The sequence below is a fragment of the Podarcis erhardii genome (assembly GCF_964252035.2).
Source record: "Podarcis erhardii genome assembly, chromosome: 16".
NCBI classification, from domain to species: domain Eukaryota; kingdom Metazoa; phylum Chordata; class Lepidosauria; order Squamata; family Lacertidae; genus Podarcis; species Podarcis erhardii.
Window position 1 is genome coordinate 33,008,906 of NC_138514.1, and position 23,025 is coordinate 33,031,930.

A 23,025-nucleotide genomic window follows, 5' to 3' on the forward strand; every position below is an offset into this window, starting at 1 on the left:
GAACGCAGCTACAAAAGTCCCCCCCCCAATTCATTTTACAAAGGAGCTCCCCGTGGAAAAAGGAAACAGTGCTATCTCTCAATGGGTGGTGGGCCCAAGATAGCTGTTCACTTATGTGCATGAAAAGCGGAGCACATCTGGGCAAAGACACACAGGGGCAGGTGCTTGCAATTTTTTCTGCTCAGCTTAAAAGTTTCCGCCCACTGCCACAAGGCCCCCACCTGATGGTAGAAGTCGTCGTCGTCAAAGATCTCCTCGTCCAGGTCTTTGAGGTGCGCGTTGGATGTTGTTGGCGGAAGGGTCTCCTAGTAAGGCAAGAGAAAAATCAAGAGGACTCTCTGGGCTTGAATCTGGGCTCAAGAGGCTGTTTTCTCAATGGGCCCTGGGACCACAGAGCTGCTGAGAAGCCACAACGACATACCCCAACTTGGCGTTATAAAATAAACTCAAAGAGGCTTAATGATGTGGGTTTAGGAACCTGCGGTCCCTCCAGGTGTTGCTGGACTACAACTCCCATCATCTCCAACCGCTGTTCACACCGGCTGGGCCTGATGGGAGTTGGGAGTCTTCTCATCAAAATCTGGAGGGCCACAGGATCCCCATATCTGGTTCAGAGGACCAGGACCTAGTGCCCCCAAGCCTGTTCTCTCTCCCCTACTCTGTGGAGCCATTGCCTCACCAATTTCCCAGTCGGGGTTCCCCAGTAGCAGGTTACGACAGGGTCCCCAACAGAAATCTAAGAAACTGTGGAAATACCCATCGTCACTTTGGTGCTTAAAATCCCCGAACCGCAGCTTACTCATTTATTAAATTTATTCCCCATCCAAAAGAAGAACCCAAAGGAGCTCAGGGAATATAGCCTATGGCAAGTCAAAGACCTTTTGCTAGCTTCGCTTGCAAACCTTACAATAGTTTCGCTCCACTGCGTTACAAAATTCCTTCTCGGCCTGCCTTCTTCCAGCGATCTTCTCAAAACAAGAAAGGTGCCTTGCTCTCAAACCGCAGCAGCCAATCTGTTTCCTTCCTCACTCCCCACCACCAGCCCATCCACCCAAATCTCCAGCTTACCGCCTGTCCTGGTAAAGTCGCTGGCAACGTCTCAGGGGCTGGCTGCAGCTTCCCCAGTACCCTGTAGGCTGACCGCTTGGTCCTCGTCCGCCGGAGCAACCTCTCTCGGTCCATCAAGATGTGATCGATCTGGGTCAGGATGGAACGCTCGAAGGCACCAAAACCCTGGAGGGACATTAACCAAGGTCAGACAAATGCAGGGAAAGCCATCTTCTGTTCCCCTGCCCCAAGCTTTCTGTGCCAGTGGATAAGCTGGGAAGTATTTCCTACGTGAGTGAGGCTTTAACTCGCGTTCTCAGTTACCTGTCTCCAATAGATGGCTGGACCACAGAGAGCATTTTTAGTTCCCTCCAATTAGTTAACCCTCCTTCCTAAATTGTCAGCCAAGGATTTTCCCAGAGGCATCTGAAGGAGCATCTCCACCCCCATTGTCCAGCCCAGACACCGAGGTCCAGCTCCAAGGAGGGCCTTCTGGTGGTTCCCTCCCTGAAAGAAGTGAGGTTACAGGGAACCAGGCAGAGAGCCTTCTTGGTAGTGGCACCCGCCCTGTGGAACGCCCTCCCGTCAGATGTCAAGGAAATAAACAACTATCTGACTTTTAGAAGACATCTGAAGGCAGCCCTGTTTAGGGAAGTTTTTAAAGTTTGATGTTTTATCGTGTTTTTTATATTCTGTTGGGAGTTGCCCAGAGTGGTTGGGGAGGCCCGGCCAGATGGGCAGGGTAAAAGCAGTGGACTCGTAATCTGATGAACCGGGTTCGATTCCACACTCCTCCACATGCAGCTGCTGGGTGAACTTGGGCCAGTCACACCTCTCTGAAGTCTCTCAGCCCCACTCACCTCACAGAGTGTTTGTTGTTGGGGAGGAAGGGAAGGGAGAATGTTAGCCACTTTGAGACTCCTTAGGGTAGTGATAAAGCAGGATATCAAATCCAAACTCCTCTTCTTCTTCTTACTATTACTATTTTCAATTTATTGATGCAGGTGCTATTATGTATGTATGTATGTATGTAAGTAAGTATGCATTGAATTTGTATACCGCATTTCACCTATAGAGCTCAGGGCAGTTCACAATGCATTTTTACATGCACGCTCCTGTTTATGTAGCTTTTTCTTTCCCTTTTAGGTTTTCAAAATGGGGATCTGCACAAGATGCAGCTTTCCCTGACAATGGGATCTTAGCACTGCAATGGAATCTTAGCACTGCAAGGAAGCCACAAGCCACACGTGACCTATGACCTGCGCCCACCCCGCAAAAGAGAGGAGCGACTCTTGCCTTCCCCAGCTTCCCAGAAGCCAGCTTGGTCCTATCATGCCACTTCTGCAGCGTGCTGTTCCGATAGGACCGGAAGTCGGCAAACCGCTTGGCCGCGAACTTTGGGTAATCGTCCATTCCCAGCTTCCGCTTGCGTGGCCTCTTCCTCTCCTTGTCTTCCGTCTCAGCTTGGTCATTGTCGTCATTGCCGCTTGGGATCTCTTCGTTGCTAAAGGCAAGGTCAAGAACATGTAACTCCTAACTCAAGGCATTTATTTATTTAGCAATACACCACTATATTATTTGGGGCGGGGGGTGACGTCTAAGTGGCTTACAGCAAATATAAAACATTGAAATTATTGGTTTAGAAACGGGTTAAAAAACAAAGTATTTAAACCTCTCCAGAAGGTGATGAAAAGCAACATTGGCTTAAGAGGGATAAAAACACACATGACATCTACACATCTGGATGGGCTTGCCTAAACAGAAATGTTTTAAGCAGGCGCCGGAAACATCAAAGACGCCTGCCTAATGTCAACAGGCAGGGAGTGTTCATGCTGCCACAGCAAAAAGTTGAATTCTCACCAGTGTGGAACTATGTGGGACCCATAGCCGTGCCACTTCTGCAGACCCAAGGAGCTGAATGGGCACATATGGGGTAGAGCAATCCTGCAAGGAAACTGGTCCCAACCTTGTAAGGGCTCTATATATACCTATATTAGCACTCTGAACTTGGTCCAGTAGCAGCACAGCACCCTTGTTCCGAAATCTTCTCCAGATGATAGCAGCCAACTCACAAGTGCTCTCAGAGCCTCCCCAAACCTCATCTTCCCTTATGACAGTTCTGAGTGAGTCCCTAACTGCTGGGTTCTCCCCCTGAGGATTACTTGACAAATCTCCTTTCCCCCCCTCCTTCAACACCTACTCCCATAAAGGAGGAAAAGTTACAGCATTTGGAATGTGCTCTTGAACTGAGATCATAATGCCTCTTGCATGCCTCGGTGCAGAGACGCATAGGGGCAGGGTGGGGCAGAATGCAAAAAAAAAACCTAATTATCATTTAATTTATTAAATTTGCATGCAGTCGGGGTCATCTGAAGATCACAAGGCCGTTCACAACATAAACATACAAAATGAGAACACAAAACACATAATAAAAACCTCTTTAACTTTTCCAGGGGTGGAGCATAGCTTATTGTACAGCTGTCAGTTCCAGAACCAATCGCTTCACCCACTTTTTGCCCTCCGACTGACATGGAACTTGGGAACAAAGGAGGCTGGTCTATAACAAGGCAGGCCACTGGCCCATCTACTTCAGTACTGTCTACACTGGCCGGCAGCAACTCCCAAGGTTTAAGACAGGGGTCTTTCCCAGCCCTAACTGGAGAGGCCGGGGATTGAACCTGAGATGGGCAGATTCTCTACCCACTAAGCTATGGGCCTTTTCCCTTTCCAGCCAGAGGCGAAAGCTTCCCCAGCCTCATCCCTGAGGTCGACAGAACTGCCATTGTTTTTGCAGTTACCTCTCCTCTTTCCCTTGCTCTCCATCTACCAGATGTCTTGTGCCCGAGTACTGGTGCAAAAGCTCGTCCTGGAGATCCACCAGGGTCCTCAGCAAAGCCTTGAGGGCTTTGTGATCTGCGGAACAAAATGGAAATGGCATTTAATGTTTCCCAAAGAGTCACTACCAGAAAAGCTTCAAAGACAGGAGATTTGGGGGGCTGGGGGTGGAGAGAGAGAATAATCGAGGACCTTGCAGGCAGGTGGGGCAGCAGTTTTGACACGTCCACACCCACCCCATGTGACTTCTCCGATGGCAGCAGGAAGACCATGCTATTTGCCATTGCACTTTTAAGTTCTTCGTCCGGGAAGAAAACGAATGAACAAACAATGGGAATAAATTTGCACATCTTTGCACGCTGGCCACAAAGAGTTTTCTGCAGAATCCAGAACGGTGAAAGCGGTGAAGAATTAAGACATGCAAAGGGTGCTAGCAAAGTCGCTTGAATAACGCAGAGGGAGCCCAGAGAGGAAAGAAATCCCGGTTAATGCTTCTCAGAGCAAAAATAAACAATAACAGTGCACCGTTCAAGAAGAAATAAACAGAGAGATTTTGCCTTTCAGGGGCCTGCCTTTTTGAGAGAAGAATTAGGTGCAACTAAACCTGCCTCAACTAGACACCCAAGCAGAGCATGTGTTACCTCCACAAAGATCATGTCACTTTGGCTAGTTGCTAAGCAACACCTCTGCCCCTCCCACCCACCTTGGGAGAACAGAATTAACTCTTAAGTTGCAAACGAAATGATCCCTTCTGTTGAACTCCCAACAAAGGGAAGGTGAGAAAGAGTCCTAGGAAAGGGGTGCGGAACTGAAGGACCTTCACCTTCTGCTGAACTACAACTCCCATCATTCCTGGGCCACTGGAGGATGATGGGAACTGGAGTTTGACTACACCTGTGAAGGCCACCGGTTCTCCACCACTGCTCTTAGGGGGAGGGAGTGGGAATGTAGGAAGCTGCCTTAAACCAGCTCAGACTACCTGCCCATCTAGTCCAGGGTTTCCCAATCTTGGGTCTCCAGCTGTTTTTTTCGACTACAACTGCCATCATACCTAGCTAGCAGGACCAGTGGTCAGAGATGATGGGAACTGTAGTCCAACAACAGCTGGAGACCCAACCTTGGAAACACTGATCTAGTCCAATACTGCCTATTCTGACCAGCAGCAGCTCTCCAGGGCTTCAGGGAAAGGCAGGTGTATCCTATCACCTCCTGCAGGAGCCTTTTAAGCCAGAGACGCCGGGGGCTTAGCTTGGAGCCCTCTGCATGCAAAGGGGGCAATTGGCCACTAAGGTACAGCTCCTCTTAACCAGCCTTAATTCAGGGTTGAGGAACCTCAGGCTTTGGAGGGTGGAACCAATGTGGCCCTGAAGTCTCCTCAATTCGGCCCTGGGGATTCTGCTAAGGTCGCATCCCTCACTGGCCTGGCTTCAAACCCTCCTCTGGTGATTTTACCTGGCTGGGAAAAGCACCCTTGAACCGAGATAAACTACCTCTTGCTTGGCTAGATGGAGACTGTTGTGTGTCTGGCCATTAACATTATTTTATATCCCGTTGGTCTTCTTTCCAAAGGAGTCCAGGGCAGCAAAAGCATAACTAAAACTAGATCACTAGAAACCCTATAAAAGCTGCTTAAATGGATGAACGAAGTCTCGTAACTGATGATTTCAGGGTTGCCGGAAACATGGATCTCTCAGCCATCCTAAGGCTGGGTGAACCAGAATGCCTTTTGAATTCCACTGAAAAGTCAATAGTGAGAGAGAGAGATGGCGTGTCGCGAGGGAGGGCATTCTACAAGCAGGTGGAACCACCACCAAGAAGGCCCTGCTGCTGCAACCATGCAATACACAGTGGTGGTTGACACCAACAAGGTCACACCTGCCAATCACAGAGTCTTGATGACTGATGTGGCCCTCAGAACATTGGCATGACGGAATGCACACCTTGGGGGGGAAAGGACTCCCCATGCCTGCCTTAAGTGTCAAGTAGGGACACATATCCCCTAACATTTCATAAATATTTGTGTGCAGGGGTGGAAATAGGCTGGCTGTTTGGTTTTTCTTAATGCTTAAAATCATGGGTAGGCCAACTAAGGCCCGGGGGCCAGATCTGGCCCAATCGCCTTCTCAATCCGGCCCACGGATGGTCCAGGAATCTGCCTGTTTTTACATGAGTAGGATGTGTCCTTTTATTTTAATCTCTGGGTTATTTGTGGGGCCTGCCTGGTGTTTTTACATGAGCAGAATGTGTGCTTTTATTTAAAATGCATCTCTGGATTATTTGTGGGGCATAGGAATTCATTTTTTTTTTCAAAATATAGTCCGGCCCCCCACAAGGTCTGAGGGACAGTGGACTGGCCCCCTGCTGAAAAAGTTTGCTGACCCCTGCTTAAAATCCACAAGGCTGCTTGTAAGCCCGTATTTTTGGACTGGGGAGACGGAGGAAAACTCCTCTTTTCTCACCCACCCAGCCACCCCCCACCTTCAGCTTGCCATCTTGTTAAAAAATGGGGGTGGGCCCCCAAACCCATTTACAGCAAATGGGGGCTTACGCGGTGGCGAGGGAGGAAGCACAAAAGGAGCCATCGTATCACCCTGTGTGACAAGTGGCAGGCAGGCAAGAGAACAAAGCGAAGATAAGGTGGGGAATTATTTTCGCCATCAAGCACATTACACATGTTTATTCCTGAATGGCGAGGAGCGCCGCAAGATATATGACGGCAGGGAGAGAGGAGAGGAGCGGCGGCCGCCCGGGGAGGGGGGTGGTGGAAAGGGGGTCACATCCGCTGCAGCTGACACTCAACATATGCAAAAGAGACGGCAACAGAGGTTATTATATTTGGGTCTGAGAGACACTGCCTGAAAAGGCTCAGAGAGAAAGAGAGAGGGGGAACAGAGGTGCAAAAGAAATACAGGTTGAGGAGAAATTCACCATCCCATACAAACTGTTTGCTTGGATAAATTAAATTTTTTTAAGCAAAACTGAAATAAATAACTGTGTGTGTGTGTGTGTGTGTGTGTGTGTGTCCCGTGCAGCCTGCAAGGTGGGGTTTCCCTGTAAGAAAATGAATAAAACAAGCATCCCTTCACACACCCCACAAAAGAAGTAAACGAGGCCATAACTTTAATTCTGCTTACCTGGGAATAAGTCCTATTGAAGAGGGCTTACCTCTGGAGCAGGTACCCTACATTTAAAGCATATTTAGCCCCCCCGCCCCCGGAATCCTGGCAATTGTGGTTCATTAAGGGTGATGGGAATTGTATCCCTGGCTCCCATGATTCTTTTGAAGAGTAATTGTGGGCTTTAAATGTGTGTTGGGTGTGTTTTAAATGAGTGGATCTGTCCCTGGTGAGGCTTACGTTGTGACTGGGAAAATGCTCCCATGTAAAACTTTCTGACTTAACTCTTGAGTAAGCAAGCACAAGACCGTGCTATAAGCAACTGACAAAAGGGGGGGGGTCAAATCATTTAGCCCCAGTTTAGCTTACTAAGAATAGTAACAATAACACATTTAAATAGCTTTGAAGTCTCTATTTGGTTACTTACTTGCTGTGGGCTGTGTCCAATGTTTGTACAACTCAGAAGAGACCCATTGAAATGTATGGTCATGACTATACCTAGATGCACAGGGATGTATTAAACTAAGTTCTACTCAGTGCTGACCCGATAGACAAGTGCATTAATTTCAGTGGGTCTACTCTGAGCTTGACTAAGATTGGATACAATCTATAGGTAGTGGTCAACAAGAGTCCTACTCAGAGTAGACCCAATGAAGTTAAACTGACATGACTTACCTTGGTTCATTTCAGCGGGTCAACCCTGAGAAAGACAAAGCTGAATATAACTATAATTTTTAATCTGTAGTTTTATTTTATAACGCATATTGTTTAACTGCTGACTATATTTCAAAGAGGGTGAGGCCAACTTGTTTTTAACTTTCTGACCTATAATTAATAATTTTACTGTTAACTGCTATATATTTTGGAAAGTTGTTTGTGTGCTATGAATTTGGATACTCTTAAAATATTATAACCAGATTGCGCATGACGGTTCCTGAGATCAAATAGCAGGCTTTCATCTATGTTTAGATATAGCTAGAAGCCATTCTGAACAAAGATGGCTGACGGAAGCATTCCAAACAGTGATGATTTGAACCACAGATCTCAAAACTTCATTGACTTTTTGCTTCCCTTGATTCCTAAGCAATGCATCCATAACTATCAGGACCAGTGGACAGAGATGATGGGAATTGTAGTCCCAAAACATCTGGAGGGCCAGTGTTTGCCTATGCCTGATATACAAAATATACTGCATGCATTCACACACACACACGGCAGCCCTCAAGATGCAACCCTCCGCATGCAACCCTAACCCACCCTGACAACAGCGATTTTGCTCAAGTTAAATGCTGGACCAGATGGGCCTTTAGCCTGACAAAGCAGGCTCTTAACCCCTGGCATCTCCAAGCAGGGCTGGGTATGTCAACGGTCTGAAATCCTCAATAGCCACGGCCAATCGGGATACTGGCCTGGATGGACCAATGGCCTAACTCAATAGAAGGCAGCTTCCTATGTGCCTATTTAATCCAACCCTTCTTCATTCAGAGCCATGAGGACTTGAATCTATTTTTTGGTGAAGATGGCAGAGCACGACCTGTTTTGCACCCAAAAGGTCCCAGGTTCAATCCCTGCCATCTCCAGGTGGGGCTGAGTGTGTCTGAAACCCTGCAGAGCTGCTGCCAGTCAGTGCAGACAACACAGAGCTAGATGGACCAATGGCCAGAAGTTTCCTTCAGCCGCTGCTGGGTTGGTGATAATTCAACACCTTAGCAAAGGGAAGGGCCTGGATGTCGTTCGACTCCAGGCTCCCATCAGCCCCAGCCAGCATGGCCGGGGATGATGGGAGTTGTAGTCTAGAGGGCACCAACGGCTTCCCCCATCCACGCTTATGTGCTCAGCTGCTCGGTGTACACGCACACAGCTGCAAAATATTGCAGGCACAGAATTATTACAAATATACAGACCAACATGAATATATATATTCTCTACTCCTGGAACCCCCCGCCCCAACTCAAGACAAGTTATTACGGTGAAACCAAGGGTGTACGTCACTTTTCCCTGTCCAGTTTGGACATTTAGGATTAAGAGGGACTGCTCTCGTTCCTTTTCACAGACAGCTCTGAGACCGGAGTTAAACCGTAGGTCAAACGCAACGCTCAATACGTTGGCCCAAGAACAATACTTCTCATTCAAACCCATAAGCTAGGACCGCCCCCCCCCCGGTTCCCGCACCGTCTCCCCGCCTGCCCCCCCTCCCCAGCCTACCCCAGGCGCTAGGCTAGTCATCCCCAGCAATTAATCCCCCAAGAAACACGTTTGATTAAATCTTTTCAAGCAAATCCTTTGCTTTGCTTTTGTTAGTTCACTTCTTGTCAACATCTATTAAAATATGCCTTTAATTCTCCCACAATCTTAAAAAACACTGATTCCACTGTCTTCAACTTTAATCAACTGTATGGCTGGCATTTTTCATTTCATAATAATGCACTGGTTGGAATTCAAGAGGCAGGCTCAACATCAATCATTCCGCAAGAATTTTTCCACTGCAATAAATATGCAAATGAGCAAAAGCCAGTCAGTCGTATTTCAGGCCCGACTTGCTAGTGTTTTAAAAAAAGGGGGGGGGAGAGAGAGACACAAATTTATTAATTGCCGTTGGCCAGCGGAATCCTATTACTTTGGGCATTGATTACAAAGCTGTGTGAGTGATTATCGTGCAACTCGCGGGCTATCCAGGCATGAGGAAAAATTATTAAAGCAAGGGAGAGATTATCAACTCAGAATAACAATAAGCTTTAACATTTTAAGGCCTCTAACTTTGGCAACAAAGAAGTTACGCCACCGCTCCGTTGCGTCACCATCCCCTAAAGTTGGGCAGTGGCCTGTAGGAGAGTCAGCGCCGTCCTCCCAGCCGCCATTATCCGCCAGATTTAGCGCAGAAAGGTTGGCATTTGAAGCATGGCCGTTCACAGAGGAAGCGGGGGGGACGGAGACAGACATGTGTGTGTGGCGTTCCTCCTTCCCTCCCGCTCTGGATGAACCATAATCCCCATATTCCATTTAAAAACAAGATTTAAGTTTCTAGTATATTCATAGAACCTATAGCGACTAAAGAGGCAAAGTGTAGCAGGCATGATTATTCTAACTTTTTGTGAGAAATCAGCGTGCTCTCAACCTTTGCCCCCGCTCCCTGACGACCCAGAAAAATTCCTGCAAACATTTTTTGGGGTGCGGGTTATCAGGCTAAGGCTGTGGCTGAAGCACCTGCTCTGCATGCAGGTCCCAGCTTCAATCTCCAGGCAGGGCCGGCAGAGAGACTCCTACCCCAAACCCCGGAGAGCTGCTGCCAGTCAGTGTAGGCAATGCTAAGTTAGACGGGCCTTTGGTCTGACTCATTGTAAGACAACTTCCTGTGTTTTCCAGGTTCGATTCAAGGTGCTCGCATTCACGTTTTAAAGCAGGCATCCCCAAACTCGGCCCTCCAGATGTTTGGGGACTACAACTCCCATCATCCCTAGCTAACAGGACCGGTGGTCAGGGATGGTGGGAATTGTAGTCCCAAAACATCTGGAGGGCCGAGTTTGGGGGTGCCTGCCTTAAAGCTTTGAAAGGCAAGGGGCCTAAATATTTGCACGGACGCCTTCTTTCCTATCAACCTTCCTGTGTTTTAAGGTCAACAGGTAAGACCCTCTTCGTGGTTCGTATGTGGGATGAAGACATGGCTTGGGAAGGGTCTTTTCAACAGCAGCTGCTCTCGCACGTGGAACTCCCTCCCTACTAAGCTGCGCCTGGCTCCATCTCTTTATATAGTCTGAGGTAGGCAGCTAAGACGCAACCTTTTTCAGCAGCTGTTTGAAGGAAGAGAGGCCTGATTTAGAGAAATATTAGTGGCGGCTGCCATCAGTTAATTCAGCAATTGTTTGAGAGTTGCTGTGAATGATCTCATGGGACAGAAGCGGTCGGGCAGTCCTTAAGGCCTGAGTTGTTCAGGGCTTTGTATATTAATACAAGAACTTGTAGAAGGGCAGCCAGTTTAGCAGATGTTTCAGGAGAGGCATCACCATCAGTCCCCTCAGCGCTCTAGCGCTAAGCTAGGTCTGGCTCATGAACCAGGCCCAAGGGCAGCCCCACACAGAGCGCACTGCAGTAATCTAGTCCCGAGATTTCATTAAAAATATTTCTTCAGAGCAAAAACCCTCCCAGGGCATGCATAATATCTGAAAGACAGCCTCCTTCGCTACAGACCTTCTCAGGTGTGAGAGGAGCAGAAGGTAACCTCTTGGTGGTTCCTCCACCCTCAGATGCTTGGGGAGGGCAGGAGAAGGCATTGCTGTGGCACCCCTAATCTCCCTCCCCACAGAGATGCATCTGGTAGCTTCATAGTCTAGCTATAGGTGAATGCTGAAGACGCATCTCTTTACCCTGGCTTCCGACACCCAAGGTGCTGGGAAGCCCAGCCCGATGGGCAGGGTGTAAATAATAATTTATTATTATTATTATTATTATTATTATTATTATTATTATTATTATTATTATTATTATTAAGACCCATTTTATTTTGGCGATTTTAAGTTGTTTAAAGCTGTTATTAATACTGTGTTTTAATGTTGCAACTCTCCCTGCAACCTTAGGGTGAAGGGTGGGTAATACAGTGGTACCTCGGTTCTCAAAATGTCTCTGTTGAAGAATGTTTCAGAACCCGAACGCCAAAAACCTGGAAGTAATTGCTTCTGTTTTCGAAGGGCCTCGGAAGTCAAATGGCTTCCGCTGCGTGTTTTTTTCAATTTTCTCAGCTGCATTTGCAGCCAGCCCTTTGCGCCTTGGTTTTCGAACGTTTCAGAACTCGGACGGTCTTCCATAAGATACTACGTTAAGAGAACCGAGGTACCACTGTAAATAATAATAAACAAAACTTTTAAAAAGAAAAGCTAAGAGGCTATTCCCAATTTTCTGCAAGCGCCTATTAAAAAAAAATGACAGATTTCTCAAGAAATCCATTTTATGTTTATTAAAAAGAAGGCCCCACCCTCCAATGTCTTGCTGTTCCAATTCCCGACATACTCCTGCTCCCATCCCACAAAAGTAGTGTTGCTGCAGAGTGCCAGATTTCTCTCCCCCTCCCCCAGAAAAAACAAACCCTACTTGTTACAAGATTAAATGATTTATATATTGTTTAAATAACTAGGATTCCCAGCTGTTTCTCCAACAGCATGAAGTACAGGCTTCCAGCTCTAGCAGTGATTGAAACAGTGCCTGCTGAAGATTAGCTATAAATAAAATAGCTTGAACTGTAAACAGAGGGGATGGAGGGAGGGAAAGATTTGGTAATTAGCAGTCAGATCCTGCAAGGTGCCAGGGTTAATTAAAAAAAGAAAAAGTGCAAAATTATGGCTTGAAAGCAGCAGGACCATAGGAAGCTGCTTTATACCATGGCAGATTATTTGACCATCAAGTACAGTAGTGTCTACTCAGATCGGCAGCGGCAGTGGCGGCTCTTTTAGGGTTTCAACCAGAGAAAGGTCTTTCCCAGAAACTAGAAATCCCGACAACTGGACAGGTCGGGGACTGAGCCCAGGTCCTTCTACATCCTCACCCAGATGTCGATGAACTATAACTCCCACCATTCCCGGACAAGGACCATGTCTGCTGGCGCTAATGGGAGTTGCAGTTCCCATTTCTCTACACGCAGATCACATACTCTTGGTGGAGATTGGAGACTAGGGCGAATGAGCACTAAGCTCAGTCTGCCGCCCTCCACAAGCCCCCATCATCACTAGCTTTAATTAAAACCAATCAGGTCCCATCATAGGCTCTGCCCCCTGCCCTACCAGCGACAAAGGCTATCTATCGGCCAACAACACTGCGTGCTCTACCACCCACCCATTTGTTTTGTTTTTAGATCTCACTTTATTGCTCCAAGCAGCTCTCAAAAGTAGCTTATGACAGATTCCCCACAGTAAAAGTCGTATTGACGTCTGGTAGCAGAAACCTGTGTTAGAAACTCCGGTGATATGAGCTAATTACTAAATGCCACCTTAAACATAGGTTAGGGTTGCTGCAGCGGAATGTCTAAGCAGCTTATTTTTTTGGCAGTGAAATTAATTTTTCCCCCTACTCTTTTTCATTTCATTTCTATACCTCATAATAAATTTATTATTTATTTTTCATAATAAATTTATTTGTTTGGTTTTTCAGATTAAAATTTCACAGTCCCATGTCCAACATCCAACATAAAAACAAGATTCCAAGGAATCTCCTGGACTTTCCTCCTCCCCTTTGTGGGTCCTACTGTTAATTATTTCCTCCTGCATCTTTTATAATAATCCAAATATTTTACCTCTCCACTGTGTCCAAAATACACCATTAAACTACAAGTGATATTCCAATCCTACTAACGATTTTAACTGTTTACAATGGTATTTAAGATAAGTTATATTCCCCCCCCCCGTTCCTTATTAAAATTATTATTTTTCATTTCATTTCCATACTTCATTTTATATATATATATATCTCAAAGTGGTTTACAGCACATTAAAACATCAAATGAAACAACCAAATGAAACAATCAAGAATAAAATAAATCCAAGCTTCAAGGGAAATATCTCAGACCCTTCTCTAAGTGACATTTGGCTTTCCCCTTATTTATTTACCTATTTAATTTACATAGCTGCCCCATAGCAGAAGTACTCTAGGAAGCCTATGTGTGGTGTAGTTGATTAGAGCATTGGACTAGGACAGGCATAGGCAAACTCTGCACTCCAGATTTTTTGAGATTACAATTCCCATCATCCCTGACCACTGGTCCTGTTAGCTAGGGATGATAGGTGTTGTAGTCCCAAAACATCTGGAGGGCAGAGTTTGCCTGTGCCTGGACTAGGACCTAGGAGATCAGAGTTCACATCCCCACTCAGTCATGAAGCTCACTGGGTGACCTTGGAGTCTCGCATGCCAGGATGGGTGTGTGTGTGTGTGTGTGTGTGTGTGTGTGTGTGTAAAAACTGGCCTATTTTGCAAAAGGTGCTATTTACATTTGCTGCTCCAACTATTTTTGCCTCTGGCCCGGACACCACTGGCGTATGGCCCTCAGGAGGTTGCCCATAAAGAAATGTGGCCCTTGGGCTGAGGAAGTTTCCCTACCCTTGTCTTGGATACATGAAGCATTCACCACCATCGCTCCCAGCTAAACAGGGCCTTAAAAAACGCCTAGCAATGAGGAAGAACAGTTTCCCTGATCGCTGAATTTCTATACCTAACACTTCTCAGCCCACCACTGACTGTCACTCCTATTTCCCTCAGCCTTAAAAACGTGCGGTGTTATTCCTGACTTGAGAGAAAGGGGGCTAGGGGGGAGTGGATAAGAGAAAATCAACAACACAGTCCTCTGGAAATTCAGCAAGATCTTTCTTTTTTTAAAAAAAAACGAACACAGAAAAGATCAATGCGCCACATGGAATTGATGTGGGAGACCCAACAGAGAATCGCGGACCTTTTTCTGTATAAAGAATAGAAGGGTCCCAGGGAAACGTACCAGGGAGTAGAATTTTTAATTAATGCGTCTCTTTAATGTGCAAATCAAGCTCAGATTGCTAGTTCTGTCTTGCAATTGTTATGGAAAGTTGGGGGGAGGGGAAAAAAACTCACTAACATTAATTGAACATGCAAAACCCCTAAACACAAGCATCCCGAGAGGAGTTGAAAGAGCAGTGGCAAGAGAAAACAAATTTATGGGAGTGGGGGGAGAAGAGAGAGAGAGAGAGAGGTCACTGGAGATATGGTAACTCACAGTAGGTGACTAAAAGCAAGCTGTAAACCTGGTCATGAATTGGCAATATTTTCAAGGCAGCTACAAAGGCAGTCAGTGTGGCATAGTGGTTAAAGCATTGGCCTAGAACCTGGGAGGTAAAAGGTAAAGGGACCCCTGACCGTTAGGTCCAGTCGTGGCTGACTCTGGGCTTGCGGCACTCATCTCGCTCTATAGGCCGAGGGACCCAGCATACAGCTTCGGGTCATGTGGCCAGCATGACTAAGCCGCTTTGGCGAACCAGAGCAGCACATGGAAACGCCATTTACCTTTCTGCAGGAGTGGTACCTATTTATCTACTTGCACTTTGACATGCTTTCAAACTGGTAGGTTGGCAGGAGCAGGGACCGAGCAACGGGAGCTCACCCCATCATGGGGATTCGAACCGCTGACCTTCTGATCAGCAAGTCCTAGGCTCTGTGGTGTAACCCACAGCACCACCCGTGTCCCAACAAAACCTGGGAGACCAGGGTTCAAATTCTCACTCTGTCAGGAATTGTGAGAAGAGACCCCCGAGGATCATCTAGAACAGCGGTTCTCAACCTGTGGGCCCCAGATGTTGTTGGACTACAAATCTCATCATCCCTGAGCTCTGGCCTTGCTAGCTAGGGATGGCGGGAGTTGTAGTCCAACAACATCTGGGGGCCCACAGGTTGAGAAAGGCTAATCTAGAACATGAGTAGGCAAACTAAGGCCCAGGGGCCGGATCCGGCCCAATCGCCTTCTAAATCTGCCCTGCAGCGGCCCAGGAATCAGCGTGTTTTTACATGAGTAGAATGTGTCCTTTTATTTAAAATGCATCTCTGGGTTATTTGTGGGGCATAGGCATTCTTTCATTCCTCCACCCCCCAAAAAATAGTCCAGCCCCCCACAAGGTCTGAGGGACAGTGGACCGGTCCCCTGCTGAAAAAGTTTGCTGTCCTCTGATCTAGTCCAACCCCCAGCAATCCAGGAATCCAGCCCACAGTCATCCCTTGGTGGGCTTGAACCACCGATCTTCTGGTTATCAGCCAGACACACCGACCCATTGCACCACAGAATGTGCGTCTTTTGAGGAAAGGCGGGATATAAAATGTAATAATACAAAGCAGTATATACATGGTTCTTAGACCCTCCCCCCACAACCCACCCTGTTTATTTTCTCTGCACAACAACCCTGCAGAGAAGGCGAGAAGCTGAGAGAGTACATCTGACATGAAGTCAATCCAGCAAATTTCAGAGCTGAGTAAGATCTGAACTTACTGGTGATGGTGGTGATGATGATGATTTTATTACTTATACCCCACTCATCTGGCTGTGTTGGGGGGATAAAATGTTAAGGGGAGAACCATTCTACACCACCTTGAGCTAATTTGAGGAAACAGTCTTATATAAATGTAATAAATAGACAGCAGGCACTGTACTGTATTTTTATGTTGTGAACCACCCTGTATCTTCGGAAAATACATAAAATATTTTAACAACAACTTTTAAATGCCTTCTGAGAACCTTTCTTTTCCACCAGGCCTAGACAGGCAACTAAGAATACAACCTTCCACAATAGTAAGTTGATGTATGTTTTTAACTTTCTGTATGGCTTTTATTGTAGAGTTTTATATTTTACTGTGGTAAGCCACTTTGATAATTTTTTTAATGACATAGTGGTATGTAAATATTTTAATAACTAAACAAACATTTATTTATTATTTTTAAATACCCCCCCAACCAAACCATGCTTTCCCAGAATTGGGACTCAAGGCTACTTACAAAAAAACCACACACACAAAAATACACACCGCTAAAGCACAGAAAGCGAAAAAACATATAAAAGACAATAGTTTTAAAAAACTAATTAAATTATAATGGAATTAAAAGGATGTGAAAACCAAATCTATTAAAATTACAGAGAGAAAAACACAGATAGTAAAAACAGGACAGGGCCATTAAAAGCTCTTTCCTTAAAAGCAGTCTGTTCCCAAAAGGCCTGCCAGAACAAAACAGTCTTCACAAACAAAAGTGTAAAACTGAAACAACCGACACCTTTTCACTGCTGATATAAAGGAAAGCGGCAGCAGTTTAGGAGGTGGTTAAGTGGTCTAATGATAGCAGCAAATAATATTACCTATGTACTGAATATTACATTACAACAGCATTGCTCAGGAATTCTAAGAAACAAAAATAAAAATAAAAATCAGCACAATTTTGAAAGGTCCAGCTCACCCATCTTGATTCAAAAATGGTATCCACTTACATCCCAAAATAGATGAAAACAGGCTCCTTGAGCTCAGAATCCATCACACGAAATTTGGTGTTCCTGTCTTAAGAGGTGCCCAAACGTATAGCAAACAAACAAATAACTTTCCAAAATATATATTGTGCTCTCTCTTTATATATAATGCTGGGGTTTTCCACACTGTTGCTATTTTCAGCTGGGAATCAGTCACATAAAGGCAAAGTCAGGCCACACAATTTAAAGTTTATTTTAAAGATGGGCATTTTTGCGATAAGGGAAGTCATGCGGGGAGAATATGCCTTGGAAAGTGCAGGATGATGACACTTGCTTTGGAGCAACATCATCTAACCTTCCCACAAACAAATCAGAATGAACGCTCGTTACTTACCAGTGTTCTTTAATCTTCTGGCAAACGAATCAGAATGAAGGCATGGTAAACAGGTTTGTCTGGAAGCGTAGACCCATTGAAATAAATAGACTTGACTAACAGAGGTCCATTCTTTTCAATGGGTCTACTCCAGGGCAGGAGATATAGATAGATAGATAGATAGATAGATAGATAGATAGATAGATAGATATTCTATCCGTGTTCTAATGCATATTGCATATTCAATTTTTTCTAAAGCAGGGATGTGCGTTATGTGGGTATCCCCTCCCCGCTTCCAAAGGTCTTTAAAAAACAAAAACAAACAAACACTGCCCCTTTAAAAGAAAACAACAAAAAGAACCACCCCATATAAATTATGGCCATAAACTTTTTTCCCCCTGCAGTGCAGCCTAATTAATTCCTGCTCTATACACAAAGGGAAAATGCTGGGTGACAAATGGGTGCAGAGCTTGAAAGCTGCCACGTCGGCAAAACATTTTCTACTTCAATTTATAAGCAATTTTGCAGTAAATCATCCGCCAGAATCCAAGATCCACAGGCAGCAAGGAAGAGCCAGTCCATGCTGGGGTGGCTTAGCCAAGATACAAAAGATGTAACATAAACGGTGTTTGTGTGTGTAGGAAAACAGGTGCCCCTGTGCCACAGTTCTCAGAAATATTTTTTTTATCTCCATTTAAAACTCCACAAAGCAATAGCCTCCCATGATGCAACTTGCATGGGACTTGTCATGCCCGCAATCCGCTGCTCAAGAGGGAAAGGCCATAGCTGAGGACGAAGAGCATCCGCCTTGCATGCAAATGGTCCCAGGTAAAATTCCCGGCACCTCCAGGTAGGACTGAGAAAGACTCCCCTGGAGAGCTGCTGCCAGACAGTGCAGACAATCCTGAGCTAGATGGAACAATGGTCTGACTTAAGGAAGAAGTCTATATTCTTAAGAGTCAAAAGGGGTACCCCCCCAAAAATATACCGTATTTTTCCGTGTATAAGACGACCCTTATTTTGGGCGACTCCAAATTAAAAAAAACACCCCTCAGCACTACCCGTGTATAAGACAAGCCCCAATTTTAAACCTAATATTTTGGTTAAAAAACTTAGTCTTATACACGGAAAAACACGGTATATAGCAAACCTAGGAAGCTGCCTTATACTGTACTGTCTACATTGACTGGCATGCAGCTCTCCAGGGCTTAAGGAATGAGAATCTCTAGCCCTACCTGGTGATGTGGGGAACTGAACCTGTGACCTTCTGCACACAAAGCAGATGCTCTACCACTGAGCTACGGCCTTCCCCAAGAACCTCACTCACTAGTGACAACTTTTAAGTGCTAACGGACCACCGACAGGTAAAATGACCCAGACAGAACTCGTATATCTTGCAAGTCTTGTGTGTGCGCAGAACTGGTGACAAAACAGTGCCCCTCCTCCTCCTCCTCCAAAGTATTCATAAACAGGAGCCTCTGTTACCCAGAAGCCTTCATCAAATTTTGAGGCATTGTTGAACTCAATGAAACCTGTTTCAGAGGATCAGGGAGCAAGTGCCCACATTTCCTTAAGTATCTTGAAAATGCCCCAGTGCTGAGATTTTTCATGATATGCATTATTTACTTTAAAATATATCTCTTTCATAGAAAGAAAACATTATCCTGCTGTGTCAGCGAAGACAAGACACCTCAAGGCAGCTAAAAATTAGATGTTAAAAAAATCAGTTCAACTGATTAGAAGACAAATGATCTAAGGATAGAATGGCATCCACACTAACTTGGAAGCAAGCACTATTGAACAAAATGGAAGTTACTTTTGATTAAACTAGGGTTGTACTGTATGACCTACATTTGCAGGACTAGAACAATCTTGCATGCCAAAAGCTTCCGAATATCATGCATAAGCCAATAACAATCTTTTTTAAAAAAAACTGTTTTAGTTCTAGATATTTGACACTTGTCTAGCTCAAGATGCAAATAACAGGAGCCGTGCAAAATAAAATGTATGGTTTTCTTTTAACTTTTTTCTTTCTTTCTTTTTTTTAAGGGTTTTTAATATATATAAAATCCCACCTCTTTACAGAATTTATATATTAAACTCCATGTTCATTGCAGTGTTTTGCTTATGGGAAATATCAAAATGTCAACCATTGTTTCTGTTAAAGGTCTTTAATGATATCGTGGTTTCTGGACTTGTAATGAAAACACGACGCTGGCTGCAGTTTGTAATGCATCTCATTAAATACGTTAATGGCACACGTTTTACTAAAAGGTCAGGTTTAATATTGGTGGGAGTTTGCCTTTTAAGGCAAAAAGGGGAAAAGCAGGAACTTGGTTTAAAGCTATAGCTAACTGTGTGAACTATAAAGCACTTCACTTGATGTGGATCTGGGAAAACACCAAGGAACCACTTAAAAGTTCATCGCTGATGAATTAGCATCACGTGAGCTGTCACTTAAAACCACATTTGCACCCTACACTCTGATACCACTTTAACAGTCATGGCTTCTGCCACGGGAACTGTAGTTTGCCAAAGGTGCTGAGAGTTGCTAGGAGAACCCCAATTCCCAGGCAGAGCTGCAATTGCCAGTGTTCACCAGGAAAAAGGGGATTAGTTTTACACTAAGGTGTGGGGACTGCAGCAATTCCTGGCTAGGTTCAGAGAAGAAACCACATACCGTATTAGCCTGAATATATGCCACACCCGAATATAACCCACACCTTTAAAATTCAAAGAGGGAAAAGAAAAAAAAGACAATACCTGAATATAAGCCGCTTCCTTAAAATTCCGCAGGCACTCACACCCATTTTACTGTATGTCTGTTTCAGCAGCAATATCGTAAAAGCACATTTTTGTAAGTTCGGGAATTTAAGCCGCACTTTTAACTTTTCATGGTCGGAATTTGGGAAAAAAGTGAGGCTTATATTCAGGCCAATATGGTACTCTGCACCAAACACAGCTGAGAATCCAAACCACACCTTGAGCTTCCAAACATACATTTTGATTCCTGCCCAAGTACAGAAAATACAAGCACAAAACCAGTCTTGTCTGGGGAAAGGAGAGAGATTCTTACTGTTCTTGAGTGCAGCAGCAAACTCCTGTCCTCCTCTTTTCTTAAACTCCAGGAAAGTATCTGGCTGGGGAAGCTGGTTGGCTGTCAGGAGAACCTTCTGCAGTTTAATTCGCCCTTCCAAGAGCTGATCCCACAGAGCTTTAGTAAAGCGGGGAGCAGGGTAGAGAAGAGAAAGACAAAACACTGTAATTAAATAGGAACATAGGACACTGCCTTATACTGAATCAGACCACTGGTCCACCTATTATTATTATTACAGTGGTACCTCGGGTTAAGTACTTAATTCGTTCCAGAGGTCCGTTCTTAACCTGAAACTGTTCTTAAACTGAAGCACCACTTTAGCTAATGGGGCCTCCTGCTGCCATTGCGCCGCTGTTCTCATCCTGAAGCAAAGTTCTTAACCTGAGGTACTATTTCTGGGTTAGCGGAGTCTGTAACCTGAAGCATCTGTAACCCGAGGTACCACTGTATTATTAAATTAAATGTAGCTCAGTATTGTTCTGAACTGTTAGTACTGATAATCTTGTTTTGTTATTTCAAAAACTGGCTTGAGTTTTGTTTGGGTGGGTTTGTGTTTTTTTTAACAATAAAGCGCTATATAAAACAAATACAAACACGGCTGCTCTCTAAAGTTTCAGACAAGGGTTTCTCCCATCCCTACACAGAGATGCCTGGGATTGAACCAAGGCCCTTCTGCATGCAAAGCAGATGCTCTACCACTCAGATGCAGCCATTCAGGGGTGTTTTGTTTTTGCAGCTATGGCCGTTCATGGCTGACATATCAAAGCCCCAAGTATTCCCTCGCCTCCCCCACAACTGCCTGCCAGAGGGATGGCAAACAGTACCTTATTAGCTTCCTAAACATTGAAAGCAATACGCTGGCAAGAGCACCCAGGATCTGCCCCTCCTCTTTGCCATGACAAGCCGATCGCTTGTTCATCCCCCTCTTACTTTGGCCCAAACAGTGTCAGAGAAGAGGAGAAGCAGATAATAATATACTTCCTTTAACAAACAAAAGAGTTCTCATTTTATACCAAGTCTCAGCCTGAATACCTCTCAACTGAAGGTGTGCTCCAGGCAAGTATTCATTGAACTAAGATCTGACTTTTTCTGCTGCGTATACGTAAACTCTATCAGCTAACATTTCCCACGTTCATCGGGGGCCACATGGGAGAAGAGGCTGCCCACTGACCTATTTGATTCTTCACGGCTTTTCCTTTAGCAACTTCTTCGGCCACTCGGTCTTTCGAGAACGGCAACAGCCCCCCGAGATGTTTGCTCTCCCTCGCATCCGCTGCCACCATCTCTTCCTCCTCCTCGCTCCCCGCGGCGCTTTCCTCCGACGTCACTCCACCTTCGCTGCCTTCTTCCATGCTGTCTTCTTCCTCATCTCCGCTGCCTTCTTCGACACTGTCTTCTTCCTCATCTTCCTCCAACATTTCCACTGCACTGCCCATTTCGTCCATCCCCTCTGCAAATTTCGCAAAGTCGTCCACAGCCTGGAAAACGAAAGCTTCTTCTTTCAGTTTCCCCAGCTGTTTCCTTTCTTCTTCCTCCTCCTGGCTGCTGGCAACGCTGCAGGTAGCATCCTCCTCATCCTGGTCCTCCTCCTCCTCCTCCGTTTCCTCTTCCTCGTTTGAAGTCTGCTCATCTATCCATTACGAAGACAAAAAGACAATTGTTAACACTTACCCGTCACAAACTGCACCCAATCCATTAAGGTCAAAGCTGGTGCTTAACTGTGTACACCAGGGGCTGGGAACGATTTCGGCTCCAGGGGCCAGATCTCTATCAAGATCAGTCTTGTGGGGCAAATCCGACAGGTGGGCAGGGCCATGCACCTGTCAATCACCTGGTGTCAGGTGCAAGGTGCCACTAAAATGAAGGGTTTATTTACATTTGTTTTAGCGGGGAGGGTGTGCATGGAATCCTTACAACATATATAGAGCACAACAGGCTGAATGGTAATGTTTGTAACAAATTTATTTACTGGTTACTTCCTAACATAGGAATCAAGCCCAGGATGTACACCATATACAATCCTTAAGCAAGGTGTATAACCTATTTAATTAAAGCCGATGCAGATATATTTCTTCCATCCTTAATACATTCTTGTTTGAGTTCATATATTATGCAGTCCTCAAATGTGATTAAGGAAAGGGCCCTGGAACGTAACGGACATCCTTGCTTAAGGATTGTATATGGTGTGCATTCTGGACTTGATGTTAGGAAGTAACCAGTAAAGAAATTTGTTACAAACATTACCATTCAGCCTGTTGCGCTCTATATGTTGTAATTATTGCATCTGCGTAACAATGTATTGTATTTGTTTTGTGAATGGAATCCTGCACGAATCTTCCCCCCCCCCAAAGAATCCTGGGAACTGTAGTTTACCACCCTCAGAGCTACAATTCCCAGCACACTTCACAAACTGCTGCATACGCACCATAAAACTGAAGCTCATTACTTCCCCCCAAATACTCCTGGAAACTGCAGTTTACCCCCTCCCACGGCTACAATTCCCAGTACCCTTAAACCACGATTTGCAGGATTCTTTTGCGGAGGGGAGAAGCTATGCTCTTTAAACATAAAAAGTGTGTACGCAACCCAAGTTGATCTGGTATTCCTTGG

The 23,025-nt window shown here is 45.3% G+C and overlaps 1 protein-coding gene across 1 annotated transcript in view; it reads right to left on the reverse strand.

Annotated features, from left to right (window-relative positions):
• The window catches only part of AATF (apoptosis antagonizing transcription factor), a 58,132-nt gene that overhangs the window by 29,417 nt on the left and 5,690 nt on the right, over nucleotides 1–23,025 (reverse strand). The window contains exons 3-8 of the mRNA XM_081844175.1: nucleotides 21,587–22,045; nucleotides 20,395–20,532; nucleotides 3,846–3,960; nucleotides 2,344–2,551; nucleotides 1,069–1,233; nucleotides 222–305 (exon numbers count right to left, since the gene is read on the reverse strand). Of these exons, the coding sequence (XP_081700301.1) occupies nucleotides 222–305; nucleotides 1,069–1,233; nucleotides 2,344–2,551; nucleotides 3,846–3,960; nucleotides 20,395–20,532; nucleotides 21,587–22,045 (1,169 nt within the window). The remainder of the gene's footprint in view (nucleotides 1–221; nucleotides 306–1,068; nucleotides 1,234–2,343; nucleotides 2,552–3,845; nucleotides 3,961–20,394; nucleotides 20,533–21,586; nucleotides 22,046–23,025) is intronic.